The sequence below is a fragment of the Oncorhynchus tshawytscha genome, linkage group LG03 (genome assembly GCF_018296145.1).
Source record: "Oncorhynchus tshawytscha isolate Ot180627B linkage group LG03, Otsh_v2.0, whole genome shotgun sequence".
Classification (NCBI taxonomy): Eukaryota; Metazoa; Chordata; class Actinopteri; order Salmoniformes; family Salmonidae; genus Oncorhynchus; species Oncorhynchus tshawytscha.
In genome coordinates this window covers 47,761,858-47,782,400 of record NC_056431.1, presented here as the reverse complement: position 1 = coordinate 47,782,400, position 20,543 = coordinate 47,761,858, and the positions used below count along the sequence as shown (strand labels likewise).

The window sequence follows — 20,543 nt, the reverse complement described above, 5'->3', positions numbered from 1 at the left end:
AACACTGTATCGAGCTCGTAAGAGTAATTGTTCAGCTTGTCTGGTAGAGAGCTCATCAAATTCAGATTTGAGTAGCTGGCGTTCTTTATATAGATCAGAGGAAGGATCTGTAGCATACTTCTCATCCAATGTAGCTATGGCTTCGCTCAGGTCTCAAAGTGCGAGAGAGCGAGATTGGTTTTTGTTGGCTGTATAATTTGGACAAGTAGGTATGCTTTGAGGGACTCCCATATGGAAGAGCAGGACATATCTGGGGTTGAATTAATAAGGAATAAGATTATTTCAGAAGACATGAAAAATGGACAAACTCCTTATCTGAGAGTAAAATTGAGAGTAAAATTGAGTTAAGATGCCATTGAGAACACATACGAGCTTGCCCTTTAAATGTCTCAGCACCCTCCAACATTTCACAGGGTTGTTAGCCACTTTGATGTTCAACGAAATATACTTGATGGTATTATTTTGGCCACCATGAGCACTCCCGTTATACCACCCTGTCATTAGACCACAGAGTGGAAAAGCAATGAATACCCAAAAACCCAAGGATAAATTGTCTCAGTAATAATGTACAGTGTAAGACACTTGGGAAAAAGACAGAATGACAACATCAGAACTGAACAATTCAACCTCCTCCCCCCCCATCCCAGACAATATCTCCCCAATGAGGCACAAGACTAAATAGAACATATTTTCTTTGCCCAGTATGTCTGTGAGAGTGTGGTGATAAACCCACAGTACAGCCTTTTAAAGTAGCGTTCTTTGTTAGAGAAACAAGCAGTAAATACATGTTTTTTAAGTCAATCCCATGTGCAAACGAAATTAGAAAAGCACCACTTGTAGTTGTATAAAATTATGTTCCCAGTATTATAACATGTATTGAGAGAGAAAATAAATAAAACATATCAAGGCTCAACCCAAAACCTCTTATTTGAAGTAAGAAGAACATAGTAATAACGACCCAAAACAATTAATTAAAACATTATAGTCTAGTTGGACGATGTGACAACGTACAGCCAAGACCACAAAACTATGTCTGTACAATGTTTAAAGTTTGCTGCGTATAAATGACGTTCAAAACCTTGAACATTGAAGTGAAGAACCCCCAAAAACCTGTAGCCTCGAAACATTTACTGGTTTACTCGGTCGAGAGAAACGGATGTGGTAAACAATTAACCAAAAATATATTTGGGTCAATGAGACAATACGTAAACAAAGGAATTACGTAAACCCTTTAATACAATGAAATAAAAATGACAGTGTTAAGGCAAGCACACTAGATGATCAAAACATTAGATCACATCAAATAAGCCTGAGTGTGTTCACGAACTCTCAAACAGGAATAATACAGTTATAACTAAAAATAGTGGTACCACAGGTGGGCTACTTACTTACTATCCACAGTTAGCAAGCAACAGTTGCTGATCAATGAGCAAGTCTCAGCCTCCAGTATTTATGCTGCAGTAGTTTGTGTCGGGGGGCTAGGATCAGTTTGTTATATCTGGAGTACTTCTCCTGTCTTATCCGGTATCCTGTGTGAATTTAAGTATGCTCTCTCTAATTCTCTCTTTCTCTCGGGGGACCTGAGCCCTAGGACCATGCCTCAGGACTACCTGGCATGATGACTCCTTGCTGTCCCCAGTCCACCTGGACGTGCTGCTGCTCCAGTTTCAACTGTTCTGCCTGTGATTATTATTATTATTATTATTAGACCATGCTGGTCATTTATGAACATTTGAACATCTTGGCCATGTTCTGTTATAATCTCCCCTCGGCACAGCCAGAAGAGGACTGGCCACCCCTCATAGCCTGGTTCCTCTCTAGGTTTCTTCCTAGGTTTTGGCCTTTTTAGGGAGTTTTTTTCCTAGCCACCGTGCTTCTACACCTGCATTGCTTGCTGTTTGGGGTTTTAGACTGGATTTCTGTACAGCACTTTAAGATATCAGCTGATGTACGAAGGGCTACATAAATACATTTGATTTGACTTCTTGATGTGGAGTTGAATGGGACCCATAGCCTCTTCCGGAGAATCACAGGTGTAGTCTTTTCCATCATGAGAAAGCCATAGACGGGCCGGGAATAGCGGTCCCTACTTCACTCCTGGATGGTCCCGTAATAGACGTTTGGTCTGTCCGAAAGCTGCGTGCTGCCTGGACACAGTGGGGGAGTAGTCCTGGTAGATAGAGAAGCTCTGTCCTTGAAAGCTCAGAGTGCTATTGCGGGCTCCTTGGAGAATCTCCTTCTCATGGAAAAAGTGCACTCGAAGAATGATGTCACTGGGCCTCTCACCCATGGCAAGAACATCCTTCAGTAGCTGCCCAGAGATTATATCCGTGGCGCGAGGCATTTCCGCTTACTCTGGGACCGATACCAGTCTCAGGTTATTGCGGCGAGAAAATCCCTCTAAGCTTACACGGCTCTCCTATACATTTTTCAGATCCGCAGCCTACCATTTTATGGTAGTCAGGTCGGAGACACTGGTAGCGGAGGTCTCCAGTGCTGCAATTGTCATGGTGTGAAACTCTGTTGTTGTTTTGAGTGATGTGATAGCTGGCACCGTCTCGTTCCGCAGGATAGTTAAATCTGCTTTTAAAGTATGAGAAACCTCTTGTATCCAGGCCTCAATCGTAGCAACTACCTCCATTTTCATTCAACTATCTCCGAGCATAGTAGCTTGATGGCCTCGAGAATGTTAATTTCAGCGCCACCAGGCAAAGCCGCACCCCCGGGTAAAGTGCGAGTATCTGGGCCCTTAGACTCAGGAAAGGGCGGTGGTAAAAATGGGTCTTGTAGGCCAGGTTCTCTCAAAGTCGTGTTTTTTGCCTCGTGTTTCGTCGACATGCTGACATTTGAAAGCAAAGTAGTCTTGAGTATTACGTAAAAGGATCATCAAACATTGATATTTGAAAATAAATATGATTTTGCTGCAAAATTCCCATAAACTTTAAGAATACTGCGGGAGCAAACGGAAAACACGTCAGTTGCACATGGTGCCCCTAGCGGCCCATTTCAATGATTTTTGTGTCCCATGGAGGATTCAAACTTACACCACGAGTGGCGATAGATGTCAGGAACTTGGTGCCATACCACTGTAAGCAAACTCTCCAGAGCAATATTTGCTCGAGAGGCACATAATTGTATTATCAGAGCATGAGCATGCCAGAGGTAAGTATTGTTTAGTGAGAAAGTGTTGGGATGAGGTACAAATATATGTTTACCCACCCCCAAAATTAATATTTATGAGCAACCCCCCCCCCCTTGAAGACATTTTTTCAGAAAATTTGAAGGAGTTGGGCAAAGGCTGAAATTGGGGTTGAAAGTTACCCTTTAATACAGGTTGAGAAAAACTGTAACGAAGAATGGGAGAAAATGGCCAAATCCAGATGTGCAAAGTTGATACAGACATACCCAAGACCACTCAAAGCTGTAATCGCTGCCAGGGGTGTGAAAACTTATTTAAATTAGTTATAACTGCATTTAATTTTCAATATATTTGCTAAAGTTTCTAAAAACATGTTTTCACTTTGTCATTATGGGGTATTGAGTGTGAATGGTTGAGAAAAACCCCCATTTAATCTAACCATTTGAATTCAGGCTGTAACTTCAAAATGGGGAATAAGTCTATGGGTATAAATACATTCTGAAGGCAGTCGATAAGATAATTGTTTTCCAGAATCGAGAACGAAGAGAGTATCGCCAATAACAGGTTAGTTGACGAATCTATGGCTGCTTTTATATAGGTAAACTTGTAAAATCAGTAATGATACCAAAAATATTTGGTTATATCACATTATCTGGCGTACAATCTGTAGCCAACTCAAAGTAGGATGCAGAGCACCCTGCCTCTATCCTTATCCTAGCTGTTGTAATTTCTTAGTCTGTCAGGATGTTCATTTCAAGCTCATCAACTACAACCCTTTGCAGTGATGATTTCTTTGATTTATTCTTCTCTCACTTTTGTCTCCCATGATCTATTCAGCTCTCCTCTCCTGTGTCCTGCTCCCAGAGATCAACCAATTGCTATTCACCAAGCATTGGCTTAGCTGATTCACTCACCTGTGAGGAGAACCATCCTACTGCAGTTTGAACTAGCCCTAATGTCACTATTAGACATTGAGATGCATTTGCCTGTTGTCTTTTTTTTCTGGGTTGTCTTTTTTAGTTTCATTGTATTTATTTAACTAGGCAAGTCAGTTAAGAACAAATTCTTATTTACAATGACGGCCTACACCGGCCAAACCCAGACGATGCTGGGCCAATTTGTGCGCCTTCCTATGGGATTCCCAATCACGGCCGGTTGTGACACAGCCTGTCTTACACAGTCTAGTGAATTTTTAAGAGTTGAAGACCACCAACTACTGATATACATGCTTGGTATTATATTAGAATATCTGTTTTCGAAAGCAACAGCTACTCTTCCTGGGGTCCACACGAAACATTGCATAATAATAGACAAGAACTGCTTAAGATCATATATTTAAAAATTGCACGCATAGCCTCCATATAAATACACACACACAAAATATCTAGGTAAATTAGGGGAGAGGCGTTGTGCTGTGAAGTGTTGCTTCATCATTTTCATTTCATGTTCATTTGAGCAATATGAGATAGAAGGGAGTTCCATGCAATAATGGCTCTATATAAAATACTGTATGCTTTCTTGAATTTGTTCTTGATTTGGGGATTGTGAAAAGACCACTAGTGGCATGTCTGGAGGGGTAAATGTTTGTGTCAGAACTGTGTGTAAGTTGACCATGCAAACAATGCTTGTTAGAGCATATCAAAGACTAAATTCTATAGAGAATAAGGTTGAGGTGACAAATTATATTTACTATTGTAACATGCTGTGATGAATTCTATTGTCCCTGTCAAGAGTACAGGCTTTTGCCGTAGATAGCAGAGTTCTCATCTCTGGACCACATGATCTTAAAATTGCCTTATGCTAAGGCACTTCTCTCACTCTACATCCATGGGCTACACTGGTGACCAGGGTGGGATCCTTTTGATACACCTATGTGGCCTGGGAACAGTAATGCTCCATAAGAGAGGGGGGGATACTGAAGCATGCGTTGATGACAGTTCTACAGTCTCCATTAGAGGCTCAGGCTAAACCCAAAGATCGAGTTTAGGAAATGCTGCTCTATATACACTGATAGAGTTGCAAATGGTGGGAAACTTTCCGGGAAATGTCCAGATTTTTTTCTGACATTTTCTATGGGAAGTTAAGCCTGGGAATTTTGCTTAAATTCATCCAAAAAAAGTTAGCGTATAACAGTTAACCTATTTTGTGGGATACACAAGGCAATTCTAGGTCTTGTGGCATATTTTGGTTAAACTATCCCGAATTCAATGGAATTGCAACCCTTACTTGCACAGTGCATTCTTCCATCACATGTGCAGTGCACTCTTCCATCACATGTACAACTGATTCTCAAAATCTTGCACACTAATGAGATGCTATTGAGCCCACACTTCAACACAGTCTGAGCCAAGGACTACATGCTTTCTGGTAAATTTTTGATTACAATACTGGGTGGGGCGAATATATTTTATGTTACATACAAGATTTGTTGTTAACTGGTTAATGGTAGCCTACAGCAAAGTGTGTTGAAATCATTTCTAACTTGTTAACAATTTCTGCTAGTTCGTTTTTTGCTACCACATGGGTTTTAGCTTGCTTGAGCCTGCTAACTGAGGAATGTTAATTTGTTTGTTTCCATACATGTTTAATTTTAAAACATTTATCTTACAAAAGGAGTTGTTTAACCTAACCGCTTAACTTCTTTGGGGTAGGGGACAGTATTCGGAAATTTGGATGAATGAGGTGCCCAAAGTAAACTGCCTGCTACTCAGGCCCAGAAGCTAGGATATGCATATAATTAGTAGTATTGGATAGAAAACACTCTAAAAAGTTTCCCAAACTGTTAAAATAATGTCTGAGTATAACAGAACTGATATAACAAACGAAAACCCGAAGAGAAACAATCCAGATTTTTTTTGGGAGGTGACACCATTTAAAATACCTGTCTATGGGGAAATCAATGGAATACCTCCCAGATTGCAGTTCCTATGACTTCCAGTAGTCTTTAGAAAGAGTTTCAGGCTTGTTTTTTTATTTTTATTAGCTAGAATTTGAATTTTTTTCAAAGTGGCTCCGATTTTGGTTGTAGTGTTGTGGCGCGCATGGATGAGGGCGCGCACTTCATTATTTATCTCCGGTATTGAACATACTATTCTCCGTCTTAAATGTTCTTTTATTTACATAGTAGGGTACCTGAGTATTGATTAGAAATGTTTATTGGTAACCTTTGGGATTCATTTGTATGCATTTTGAACGTGGATTACTGAGTCAAGCTCGCCAAATAAACTGATTTTTTGGGATAAAAAGGACTTTATCGAACAAAACAACCATTTGTGATGTAGCTGGGACCCTTTGGATTGCACAAAGGTAAGTGATTTATTTTATTGCTATTTCTGACTTTCATGACGCCTCTGCTTGCTTGGAAAATGTTTTTAATGCTTTTGTATGCGGGGCGCTGTCCTCAGTTAATCGTATGCTTTCGCCAGAATGGTATGCTTTCGCCATAAAGCCTTTTTGAAATCTGACAAAACGTTAAGCGTTTTTTTCTTTTTCGTTTTCTGATTTTACCCCCTTTTTCCCCCAATTTCGTTGTAATTACTATCTTGTCTCATCGCTACAACTCCCGTACTCTCCCATCCTCCGAAACACAACCCAACCAAGCCGCACTTAACCAAGCCGCTTCTTAACACAGCGCGCATCCAACCCAGAAGCCAGCCACACCAATGTGTCGGAGGAAACACTGTGCACCTGGCGACCGGGCCGTGCGCCACAGGAATCGCTGGTGCGCGATGAGACAAGGATATCCCTACCAGCCAAACCCTCCCTAAACCAGACGACGGACCTCCCGGTTGCGGCCGGCTGCGACAGAGCCTGGACGCGAACCCAGAGTCTCTGATGGCACAGCTAGCGCTGTGATACAGTGCCCTAGACCACTGCGCCACCCGGGAGGCCCCAAGTTAAGCTTTTAACTGATGTATAAAACTAAAATTTTCATAAATGTTTAATATTACGAATTTTGCGCTCTGCAATTTCACCGGATGTTGGCCAGTGGGACTCTAGCGTCCCACCTACCCCAAAGAGATGAACTATTTATCTGTACATGGAATTGTATTTGTTGAGGTAGAGGGACTTTTATCGAGGTGAAAATTATGAATCAGATACCTTATCGATGGCAACAGCTCATGGTCCTCCTGGAATCAAAAGGTTTTTTGACTCAATGGAGGAACGTAGTCAGAGAAATGCTGATGAATGTCTTGCTCGAGCTGTGTATGCAACTGGTTAACCTCTGATGCTCTCAGGAAATGTATATTGGAAGAGATTTCTGAATGTTTCTCACCCAGCATACACCCCTCCAATCAGACATGCTTCATCTACTCATTTATGGATGCAGAGTTCAGAAAAATCAAAGAAAGCAGACTGTATTGCAATCATCTCTGATGGATGGTCGAATGTTCGTGGGCAAGGAATAATTAACTACATCATCTCCACCCCTCAACCAGTATTCTACAAGAGCACATACACAAGGGACAACAGACACACTGGTCTCTACATTGCAGATGAGCTGAAGGCAGTCATCAATGACCTTGGACCACAGAAAGTATTTGCACTGGTGACAGATAATGCTGCGAACATGATGGCTGCATGGTCTGAAGTGGAGGAGTCCTACCATCACATCACACCCATTGGCTGTACTGCTCATGCATTGAATCTGCTCCTCAAGGACATCATGGCACTGAAAACAATGGATACACTACAAGAGAGCCAATGAAATGGTTAGGTATGAGAAGGGTCATCAAGTTACAGCAGCAATGTAACTCACCAAGCAAAGTGAGAAGAATAAGAGCACCAAATTGAAGCTGCCCAGCAACACCCAATGGGGTGGCGTTGTCATCATGTTTGACAATCTCCTGGAGGGGAAGGAGTCTCTCCAAGAAATGGCCATATCACAGTCTGCCGATATGGACAGCCCCATCAAGAGGATCCTCCTGGATGATGTATTTTGGGAAAGAGTGGTAAAGCAGCCTGAAACCTATAGCAGTAGCCATTGCACGGATTGAGGGAGACAATGCCATCCTATCTGATGTTCAGAGTCTGCTTGCAGATGTAGGAGATGAAATACATACTGCTCTGCCCACCTCACTGTTGCTCCAAGCAGGGGGAAACTGGAGTTCTGAAATACATCAAAAAGCGTGAAGACTTCTGCCTGAAGCCCATACACGCCGCAGCGTTACATGTTGGACCCCAGGTATGCTGGCAAGAGCATCCTGTCAACAAGCCCTATGGTGTCATCACTACTGTGTCTCGCCACCTTGGTCTGGATGAGGGCAAGGTTCTTGGCAGTCTGACGAAGTACAATTCCAAGCAAGGGCTTTGGGATGGAGATGCAGTCGTGCCAACATATCTCAGCCACCTGGTGGAAGGGACTTTGTGGATCTGAGGCTCTTTCCCCTGTTGCCTCCATCATCCTCCAAATCCCACCAACATCAGCCGCCTCTGGTCCTTGTTTGGGAACACACACACCAAAGCACGCAACAGACTGACCAATACAAGGGTTGAAAGATTGATGGCCATCCGGGCATATTTGAGGCTTTTTGATCCTGACAACAAGGTTGGAAAGTGACAGTAAAGATGATGCCTCAGAGTCTGTTGTTCAAGAGGTGGACATTGAGGAGGTCCAGGGAGAAGACATGGAAGCCTGAGAGGAAGACAACCAAAGCTTTCGTTTCTAGAGTATCATTTAGATACTCTAAATACTGATACTCTAGTATGTTGAAAACGTTTTGGGGAGATGCGATAAATCATTGGGGATCATACAATAATGTGAAGAGTCAACTCATTTAATTAAAGTTCAATTCGTAACTAAATTGTTTTTTATTATTTCTATTGGAAGGATTTAATCATTTGCAATTACACTATCATTCAAAAGTTTGGGGTCACTTAGAAATTCCCTTGTTTTTGAAAGAAAATCACATTTTTTGTCCATTAAAACAACATCAAATTGATCAGAAATACAGTGTAGCCATTGTCAATGTTGTAAATGACTACTGTAGCTGGAAATGGCAGATTTTTTTGTGGAACATCTACATAGGCGTACAGAGGCGGGAGGCCTCGATGCACAACTGAGCAAGAGGACAAGTACATTAGTGTCTAGTTTGAGAAACGGACACCTCACAAGTCCTCAACTGGCAGCTTCATTAAATAGTACCTGCAAAACAAGTGTCAACGTCAACAGTGAAGAGGCGACTCCGGGATGCTGGCCTTCTAGGCAGAGTTCCTCTGTCCAGTGTCTGTTCTTTTGCCCATCTTAATCTTTCTTTTTATTGGCCAGTCTGAGATATGGCTTTTTCTTTGCAACTCTGCCTAGAAGGCCAGCATCCCGGAGTCGCCTCTTCCTTGTTGAGGTTGAGACTGGTGTTTTGCGGGTATTATTTAATGAAGCTGCCAGCTGAGGACTTGTGAGGCGTCGGTTTCTCAAACTCGACACTAATGTACTTGGCCTTTTGCTCAGTAGTGCACCGGGGCCTCCCACTCCTCTTTCTATTCTGGTTAGCGCCAGTTTGCGCTGTTCTGTGAAGGGAGTAGTACACAGCATTGTACGAGGCCTTCAGTTTCTTGGCAATTTCTCGCATGGAATAGCCTTCATTTATCAGAACAAGAATAGACTGACGAGTTTCAGAAGAAAGTGCTTTGTTTCTGGCCATGTTGAGCCTGTAATCGAACCCACCAATGCTGATGCTCTAGATACTTAACGAGTCTAAAGATGGCCAGTTGTATTGCTACTTTAAACAGCAAAACAAATTTTCAGCTGTGCTAACATAATAGCAAAAGGGTTTTCTAATGATCAATTAGAAATGTCCTTGTTTCTGAAAGAAAGGCATTTTTTTGGTCCATTTCAAATATCAAATTGATCAGAAATAGTGTGGACATTGTTAATGTTGTAAATGACTATTGTAGCTGGAAACGGCTGATTTTTAATGATATATCTACATAGGCATACTGAGGCCCATTATCAGCAACCATTACTCCTGTGTTCCAATGGAACGTTGTGTTAGCTAATCTAAGTTTATAATTGTAAAAGGCTAAGTGACCCCAAACTTTTGAACGGTAGTGTATGTCTACTTATGACAAGGTAAAAGGTTTATGTTTCTATCCACATATGATAAATATATCCAATGCAAAAAAACATCTACATTTAAATGGAATTAATATTAATTTCCATTAATTCCCATATATTCCCGTTAATTCCCACCTCTGAATATTTCCCAAAATGTGGAACCCTATACAAAATTCAACATGTAAAGTCTTGGTCCCATGTTTCATGAGCTGAAATCAAAAATCCCTGAAATGTTCCATACACAAAGCTTATTTCTCTCAAATATTTTGCACAAATTTGTTTACGTCACTGTTAGTGATCATTTCTCCTCTGCCAAAATAATCCATTCACCTGACAGGTGTGGCATATCAAGAAGCTGATTAAACAGCATGATCATTACACAGGTGCACCTTGTGCTGGGGACAATAAAAGGCCACTTTAAAATGTGCAGTTTTGTCACACAACACATCACCACAGATGTCTCAAATTTTGAGGGAGAGTGCATGCTGACTGCAGTAATGTCTACCAGAGCAGTTGCCTGAGAATTGAATGTTAATTTGGCAGTACATCCAACTGGCCAAACAACCCAGCCCAGGACCTCCATATCCGGCTTCTTCACCTGCGGGAGGGTGGGGGCTATTCTCATTAGCTGGGCCTGGCCTATGCCCTACAAGGCCCAACCATGGCTGCACCCCTGCCCAGTCATGTGACATCCATAGATTAGGGCCTTATGAATTTATTTCAATTGACAGATTTTTGAAATTGTTGCATGTTGCGTTTATATTTTTGTTCAGTGTACACAGATTGGTAGGTTACACTATACTTAGATACTTAAAATACTGCCTGATACATGTTTGCTATGTCTCCGTTCTCAATAAATGGTGAAACACTAAATGTGATGTGTTCTTTGTTCGAAAATATATGCATAAAATGGGCACATTATGGAAAACATGTCTCACACTCATACTTAGTAGCAGAATAATGGATTGGCAAGAACTTGCCACCGTCAACTTTTACAAGGTTAGTTACAAAGTTAGGCTAATCATTTAAACCACCTAAATATATTCACATTCACTGAACATTTAGCATTTGAAACGCAAACATTAATTTCCAAACTGATTTTACTATAATCCTGCTGACAATTTATCCTTCTCCATGCTTTATATTCCAACATCATGCATGCCCACCATGATATTGGGCAACTGCTTACATTTGAAAACTCATCTGGTTTAAAAATCGAACAGTACAAAACCCAAACGGTTACAGATCGTCATCACTATCCAGGATTAGGATTTAGGGCAAAAAACAATTATATTAAAGTCAAGTAAATTATTACTGTGCCACACTCCTCTGAAACCACAGTACAATACAGCATAAGTGTGTGTGAGTTTTGTTAAATCCAGACGCTCCATCTGAACATTAACACGCATGGCTTGCGATACGGTTTTGATAGTATCAGCGATAAAATAAACGTTAAAATTGACACATCATTTATAGTGGTAGTGTTCCCACATGGCCCCATCTCCATGTTACAGAACTTTACAGAAGACAGACCGAAGACCAAGGGACCACCTGTGTTAATTACCTTGCTATCTAGCATGCTCCAGAAACTTCGTCACTGAAAAATAATATCGGCTGCAACTGTGATAAAGCCAGATGAAACAATGTCCAAGCACAGGAAGTTGGTGGCACCTTTATTGGGGAGGACGGGCTCGTGGTAATGACTGGATAGGAATATTGGAATCAAATACATCAAACACATGGTTTCCATGTGTTGATGCGCCGTTCCAGCAGCCTCCACTGGTGACAGTAAGTGTATTTTTGTTTTTCATTTGTAAAATTATTTTTGATAAGAAAGTAAAGGGCTTTATGTTTCTAAAATCATATCGCAATTGCGAATAGATACAGGTTTAGATGGAGTACTTGGCTGTTTACCTCTGAAAATAACAAGGTCCTTGGACCTTTTCAATAAGGAGTAACGGTAGGCTCTTTAAGAGTACATACTGGGCTACTAGCTAATGTTAGTTACCTAGCTGCCTTTACTTAGGGAGCTTGCTACTTGCTGGCTACGCTTACTACCCTGTTATTGACGATGACATAACATAAACACAGCACGAACAATTTCACAGCCAAGAACACGCTTAGTGAAGATAGCTACAACTTCAACAGTAGTCCTTGCATGACAGAATACATGTTTTTTTCCCCCACATCTTTGTTGTGCTACTAGTCGCTAACTTAGCTAGCCATTTAGCTAGCTAACCAGCTACAGTAGAGTTTGCAAAAATATATATCTTACATTTGTAAACTAATATTACACTCTTACCTTAGTTACCTTTTTCAGATGACAAAAACGACACCCAGCAACCCGAGAATTTAGTAAAAATAACACCATGAACCGAAGCCCTTTGCAGAAATGTCAGTCGAGTCGAGCCAGGGCCAAAATTAAGACAGCCAGAGACCAGGCAGAGGTCTGTTGCTGAGAGGCAGGAGTCAGAAATAAGGTTTTAGCATATCCCAAATACCATGCCTTGCATTTAAATAGTCCACATTTAGCTTTTAAGGATTATGTGTTGAGAAATGTTGAAATAAGTCTAGGTTCAGGTTAGCTATTCCTTTGAAAATCAAGATTAATGCGCTCCCACGTACAAGTGCCACTGCTCGATTTCTATCGAGCTTGTTGGGAATAGAAATATGGGAGAGATAAATCGCGCATGCGCCACAGCTGGAGCCTGGAAAAAAAGGTGTCCCACCATGCAACACAATGTAAATGGTATGCAAGCAAGGTTTAGAGAAAGGGTCTGTGCTATCTGGGATCCTTGGGACGACCATATGCCATTGAAGTTTAAATGTAGTTATTTAGCAGGAGACATGTTGAAACATTCTTGTATCTTCGAAAGTATTATGGTGCATGCATTCCATAATGGAGGCATATTCTGATTATTGAATGAATTGTGATTATTTTGTACTTATAGTACATCACTGCCAGACAGCTGTTCATAATGCATCCATTGAATGCATTTCGTTTTAAATATTTTCTCCACAACGTTCTATCACAATGTATGGCCTTATTGTATTTTCTATAGGTAGTGTAAATTATAATGTGCGTACATATTTAGTGTGTCAGGCCCAGAATGTTCAATTCATGTTCATGCAGCCCAAGATGTGACAAAGGGAATCTGAGATGCAATGGGCTTTGCTGCCATCTAGTGATCAGATGGAGCTCTCCAGCTCCCTAGGGTGCTGAGATCTACCAAACCATATTCATACTGTACTTAAGCACTGCATCAGAAATTCTGCCAGCTTGGTAGATGAGAGACTGCACGAATCATCCTATTCTCACAATCTATCCTAAATCAGCAGCACAGTTGTAACATTCATTCACAGCCATATGCACATTAATGGGTTTACACAGGTGGTGGGTAAACATTGGATGAATGTTGCTGCCTCTTCTTCAATGCTCCCAGGACAGTGTGGTCTCTGAAATCCCAGACTAACATTGTTAACTCTTAAGGATCCGCCCCTTTTTTCCAATTTTCACCTAAAATGACATACCCAAATCTAACTGCCTGTAGCTCAGGCCCTGAAAAGCAAGGATATACTGGTACAATTTGCAAGCATATTCTTGGTACAATTTGAAAGGAAACACTGAAGTTCGTGGAAATGTGAAAGGAATGTAGGAGAATATAACACATTAGATCTGGTAAAAGATAATACAAAGGGGAAAAAAAGTATGTCTTTTTTTGTACCATCATTTTGAAATGCAAAGAAAGGTCATAATGTATTATTTCAGCCCAGGTGCAATTTCGATTTTGGCCACTAGATGGCAGCAGTGTATGCACAAAGTTTTAGACTGATCCGATGAACCATTGTATTTCTGTTCTAAATTTTGTATCAAGACTGCCTAAATGTGACTAATTTGTAAATTAATAGCTTTTCATGTTCAAAACTGCACTCTCCTCAAACAATAGCATGGTATTATTTCACTGTAATAGCTACTGTAAATTTGACAGTGCAGTTAGATTAACAAGAATGTAAGCTTTCTGCCAATATCAGATATGTCTATGTCCTGGGAAATTGTCTTGTTACTTACAACCTCATGCTAAACGCGTTAGCCTACGTTAACTCAACCGTCTCACAGGGGACCCACCGATCCTGAAGAAGTTTTAACATTGTGGGAGGAAACCTGTCTGCCTAGGAATATTACAACAACAACAAAAAATGTATATATATTTTTTTTAATTTAACCTTTGTTTAACTAGGTAAGCCAGTTAAGAACACATTATTATTTACAATGACGGCCTACCCTGGCCAAACCTAACCCGGACGACGCTGGGCCAATTGTGCGCCACCCTATGGGACTCCCAATGACGGCCGGTTGTGATACAGCCTGGAATCGAACCAGGGTCTGTAGTGACGCCTCTAGCACTGAGATGCAGTGCCTTAGACAGCTGCGCCACTCGGGAGTAAGTGCACCTGTGTTTTCATACTCAGAACCTCAAAAACAGACAGTACACATTGTTCAGAGCAGTCACTATACTTTATTTTAGTGGGAGAAATAGCATACAATTTATTCTGTACAATATTTAACAATCACTTCCAACCAAGCCCTGAAACTGTTTGTTAAATACTTGCAAAACAAAGGAAAAGATGGCATGTTTATTTTGATTGTAAGATGGCCATTTATGCTTATGGTGAGAATATCGGTAGATAACACAAACCTCAGTTAACAGTGACACAATTTCTATTGTGTGATGACAAAGTAATGTCACCGTAACATAGAAAATAAAAACGCCATAGCTGATCAAATCTCAGGTCATATTCCCACAACATTGTTAATTATACAAGTCTAAGGTTGCACCATACAACTCGCCTTCAACACTGATCAATATTGTGGGAACGTTGAGTGACAGCTAGGATGTTTTTCTGAGGTAAATTATGAGCCAATCCAGGGAGTCTTTACTAGCATAAAGATATATAATAACAATACTTCTTCTGAAAGAGAAGTTAGCATTGTCTGGGCCTTGACATAAATTAATAAAACCATTGTAAAATACAATTACATATAAAATAAACAACAAAAATATTTTGGGTGAATATTATTAACAATAGAAAGGATTTTTTATTCATTTTTTGCCTTGAGAACATATAAAACAACATCATGCTGAAATCACAATCTAAAACAACATTCATATGTACATACTGTGCATTTTCCATCCAGTCATCTACTAATGTCAGAGGGGTTTGGCTTTTAAGGGGGTATAATGTAGGCTAAATGTAATGTGTGCCTCCATAGAAACATAATGGTGTCATAGAAACAAGTAATGTACTATTTTTAAAATATGTTTTACATAAAATAAACCTAGAAACCATCTGAGGCCAGAGGGAGAGCATCTGTTTAGTGAGATGGAGCATTTGCACAGCAGCAGTGTTTTTTTTTTTAAGTATGTAAAATATGGAAACATAAAGATTGGATTTGACTTTCCTTCTTGGCATCAGTGCTACAGATAATACAGTAAGTATATACCAAAATGGCAGCAGTTGCAAATCTGTCTCCCTTGCTTTTGAAGATTGCTCTGTTGTTGGCTCCCCATATCTACACTCCTGAATCAGTGGCTCAGGTTAGAGAGGAATAGCAAGAGTAGCATAGATGTCAGTGAGTGTGAGAATAATAAACCCTCCGAGCTACAGGCTTAGTCCTACAGATGCAATGACCACTTTAAATCCATAACTTACATATCATTGTACTATTGAGATGGCATACAGTTATTGCCAGAGAGGATGTGCGGGTTTATAGTCAGAGAATAAACAAAAAACAGCTGATTTCATTGATTAAAAAACAAACGCTACATAGAGATTGAAAGTTGGTGTTATGGCAAGAAGCCACTGTCAGCACCAACTTTGATTGCATACAGTTAACTGAGTAAAAGCGTAGTGTTACTATATCCCTGAATGTTATGTGGTAGGCTATAACAAAATATGTCTGATGGAGAGAAGCATATAATTGAGTCACCAATGTTTTGAGTACAATAGGACTACTAACAGGACATATTCCGGGTTAGAATCTGAAAGCTGCAATTGACCATTTTAATATTTGTATGTCTTGTCTAAGGAGCACATAGCCAAAGTGGTGGACATGCTGTTAGTGATGGGGAATACAAGATTGAAGGGGAACACATATAGATTTGATCATGATGGCTACTTTAGTAATGTAGAACACCTGACATGATCTCAATAACCCCTCTATATGGACATCTACCTGAAAACCACACCAGCTGTAAAGACCTCATGTAGGTACCCCTTGACTAAGATGTCTCCAAAATAATGGCACGAGAATCGGTCAGCGCCTAAAAGCAGAGAGGACGGGGTCATAGAGTAATGTGTGCTTCCTGAGACGTATTGAAATATGATGGAAATAGCAGACTACAAACAGAAAATACTACAACCAGGGCAGGGAGAAAGAGCAATACCGTTACAGCGGTTTGTAGACATTTCATTTTAAAATCAATAGAGGGTTTCGAACACCTGACACCAGTGTCACACACTTTTACATAGAAAAAAAGGGGGGAAAACATGCGTTTTAAATATTTTGTGGACACTGCAAATCTAATAAGGGAAATGCTTTTAAAATATTTTTTCTCTAATGTATTCATATTTTCAGGGATTTTCTTCTCAACATGTTTAAACGGTCTAAAAATGTTGGTAAAACAACAACGCTTACAGTCACATTTGAATAGCTGGGGCAACATATAAAATACACAAACTAAGGACTTAACAAGGCAAAAACACTGATTTGTGAATGGCCATTTTTGTTGGCATACTCCATCATTTGAAAAAGCTTCAATACCAAACATGTCATCTGAATGTCGATGTCCTGTAGTGGTTTTAGTGTTATGAAGGAAAACATCATTTGTATGATGTGAAACTGAGGTATACCTTGTTAAGAGACTCAAGAGGTTGACGGTTATTTTTATAGAAATGCTGTGAGGCAGGTCCGGATAAATAACCTTGATTACGCTATTTTCTCTCTCTCTGTTGATATATGTACAGCAGCGATACACAGACATTCAGAAGCTGTTTCTTATTGGCATTACAATAGTCATTCATAGAAACAAAAAGAGCAAATGTGTTTAAAAACCAAGTTGCCCTTTTTTATACTGAAATTAAATTAACTGTGTTTGTGTCGGGATTCTTCTTCTCTCCTGTTCCTCCTTTTCTTAGAGAAAAAACTGAAGTCAGTCCAGGAAGTATGTTTTCCTTTCTTTTACAAAAAAATTGTAATATCAGCCAAAAGGTCAACTTTAAAATGACTTTGTCCATTGTCAAGTTGCGTCCAGTGTGGGATCTAGATGATTGCTAGTTTGTTTTCCCATCACGCTCTCCCATTTTAAAATGACCCAGGCGTGAGGATGTCTTTAGGCACACTTGTAGCTAAACGCAATAGGAACCAATTCATACCTGGATAGTTCTCCATGAACCTAGGTCCACTGAGTGATTTTTGCCGCCACCTTTGGTACAATCACAGCGACGGATGTGGAACGAGTCTTGACCCTCTGCTCAGGGAGGTGAGTCTCTGTGGGGTCTGTTCTCCTGTCCTGTGTTAACTCATACGCCTAGTCATAGGCTGGACTCTTTAGGGGGGTAGTCCACGTTGGTAACCATGGTGACAACTGTGACAATCTCCTCGGGCGCAGTGACGTTGTTGAGGCGCTGCATCTGCACCACTCGCTCCTCTACGCACCCCGCCGACAGGCGCGCCTCCGCCTCGTGGTCCCAGCATTCCTCGATTGTCTCACACAGCATGGTCAGACCCTGGGAGGGACAGAGCACACACATTAGCACACACACGTTTACCCTCTGCAACACAAAGGCACAATGACACACAGCAAACGAGGCCTGTGTGTCAGCATGGTAGACAGAGACCAGACACTATTAGCTTAACTAATCTACTGTTACAGATCCACAGATTCGATAGGAGACACAAATAGTGCAGAAACTGTGAGAAGGAGGCTACTCAGCAGACATTTCAGAAATGGCCGCTATCTTCTAGACTGGGGGGGAGAGAAATCAGGCCACATTCTCCGATCAATAAGTGTCTGCGTTGGGCTCGAGTTAGGATGCTCTGCAGACAAGCGGGATTCAGACAAACCGTCTTAGCTAAACGTAGTCAAGACATAAACAGGTGAGGTAAGCAGTGGCCTGGGCCATGGCAGGAAGAGACAGGCTTATACAGGGAAATTAACATGGAGCTATAATAGCCCATTGTAATGTTAATGTCAAAAGCTGTTCAGTATTTGTGCTATTTTTTCTGCTCAGCAGAGCTTCTCTGTACTCTATGTCCTTACTGTTCCATGATGATGGGTTTTGATAGTTTGTGGTAGTCACTGTACTGCCCATTCAGTCACATTATAGATTAAGATACATGGAGTATATGATCTACTCACTGCGTGTTTCTGCCAGCACTCCCTGAGCGTGGGCCTCAGCTTTTTGTGGACCACTACGTCCTGCATGTCCTCCAGGGATGGGTGCTGGCCAATCTCCTCCTCAAACGGCAGCATGTACTCATCCACTGGGCCTGAACATACACACAGCACAATGTTACACACACATCTCAACACCACAGTGACCCATTCACAAAACAAAATGCAATCAATATAACAATAGTTTCTTTGAGCTAATAAAGAACATAAATCAGTGGTCAACTCAATCAGTGCTCTGAGTTTCTCATAAGGAATTCAGAGCTGATGCTTTCTGTGGTCTAATTAAGCAATAAGGCACGAGGGGATGTGGTATATGGCCAATATACCATGGCTAAGGGCTGTTCTTATGCACGATGCAACGCAGAGTGCCTGGATACAGCCCTTAGCCATGGTATATTGGCCATATACCACAAATCCTCAAGGTGCCTTATTGCTATTATAAACTGGTTACTAACGTAATTACAGCAGTAAAAATACATGTTTTGTCATACCCATGGTATACGGTCTGATATAACTTGGCTGTCAGCCAATCAGCATTCAGGGCTCGAACCACCCAGTCTATAACAGCTCTTGACCAGTGGAGGTCTCCCTCCGAGCCGGTGAGTTGCTCTGACCAAGCTCTAACTCCAAGTTGACCTCCAGTGATAACCACAGAGTGTTCCACATGCTGACCACCGACACAACTACCCAGGCTAGGCCAGGTCACTACTGCTCCATGGAGCCATACAGACAAAATCCATAACAACCGACTGGCCCCTGCTTAGACAGTGGTGGCCCTTGACCAGGACTATGGCAGTACTATGGCATTAAAGGACAATCCTCCTGGAGAGCTCCTGGGTATACAGGCTTCTGCTCCAGCCCTACACTTGCACACCTGATTCAGCTAATCAAGGTGCCGAGTAAAGTTAGAACTAAATCCTGCGGTAGGGTAGCTCGCCTGAGAGTAGGGTTGGAAGAGAATCGTGCTCTCCAGGAGAAGGATTGGTCACCCCTAATGTATGGTCCTTCAAGGGAGTGTGCTCTTACCATCGGCAGCCTTGCAGCGTGCGGCCAGCTCCCACAGCACCAGTCCCAGAGCATACATGTCTATCCTCAGGAATGAGTCCCGCTGGAAATTGATCGCCCCCTCCAGGACCTCAGGGGCCATGTACCTCCGGGTGCCCACCTGGAAATGATAGACAAACACACACTGATTTGTTCGATATCAATATAAATCAATGGTCATGCTTGTTTTGGACAGTTTACAGTCAATTGTGGAATACGGTGTCTATTTTGGCATCAGGCAATACAAAGCACAACTATTCACAAGTGGATTCTATGATGTAGAATGATCCAGTCATTTTGACATCATGGAACCTATCAGACAGTCTCTCCACAACCTACATCCCATCACTCACCTGTCCGTGCGTGTCCCCAGCTGATTTCCCAGCCTCAAACCTCTGGGCCAGACCAAAGTCAGCGATGCAGGCCGTCAGGTTGGACTTCAGAAGGATATTCTTACTCTTGATGTCCCTGTGGCTCACAGAAGAACAGAAACACACCAATGAGACAACAGACAGCATGGGAGAGGAAAGTTACCCATCACTTACAATAATATTATATAATATCTGGAAGCAGAGATATTTTGTTTGTGGAGGAAGGACGTGGATAGAATCAAATATAATATAATAGGTTTATTGGAAGACAAGAACATAGAGGATAGATAGGATAGGTGACTGGGGAAGATAGAAGAGCAGGGAGCTGACCTGTGGGCGATGGCAGGCTTGTGTCCATCCTTCAGACCAGGAATGTCTTCATGGAGGTAAGCCAGGCCTCGGGACATGGTCTGGGCTATGTGACACAGCTCGTTCCATGACAACACGTTGGCCTTCAGATAGTCTGTCAACGAGCCCTG

At 41.4% G+C, this 20,543-nt stretch overlaps 2 protein-coding genes across 3 annotated transcripts in view; both read right to left on the bottom strand.

The window, feature by feature from the left end:
- LOC112237555 (methyl-CpG-binding domain protein 5) overlaps nucleotides 1-12,946 on the bottom strand; it is a 58,608-nt gene extending 45,662 nt beyond the window's left edge. Inside the window, exon 1 of one of the 2 annotated variants that reach the window (XM_024406172.2) lies at nucleotides 12,496-12,946. The gene's annotated coding sequence lies outside the window, so the exon portion shown is untranslated. The remainder of the gene's footprint in view (nucleotides 1-12,495) is intronic. The other variant, XM_024406177.2, reaches the window with a different exon arrangement.
- Nucleotides 12,947-14,690: 1,744 nt separating this feature from the next.
- Nucleotides 14,691-20,543, bottom strand: part of LOC112237546 (activin receptor type-2A) — a 47,028-nt gene continuing 41,175 nt past the window's right edge. Inside the window, exons 7-11 of the mRNA XM_024406165.2 lie at nucleotides 20,395-20,540; nucleotides 20,047-20,161; nucleotides 19,676-19,814; nucleotides 18,614-18,744; nucleotides 14,691-17,981 (exon numbers count right to left, since the gene is read on the bottom strand). Coding sequence (XP_024261933.1) covers nucleotides 17,787-17,981; nucleotides 18,614-18,744; nucleotides 19,676-19,814; nucleotides 20,047-20,161; nucleotides 20,395-20,540 — 726 coding nt within the window. The 3' untranslated portion in view covers nucleotides 14,691-17,786. The remainder of the gene's footprint in view (nucleotides 17,982-18,613; nucleotides 18,745-19,675; nucleotides 19,815-20,046; nucleotides 20,162-20,394; nucleotides 20,541-20,543) is intronic.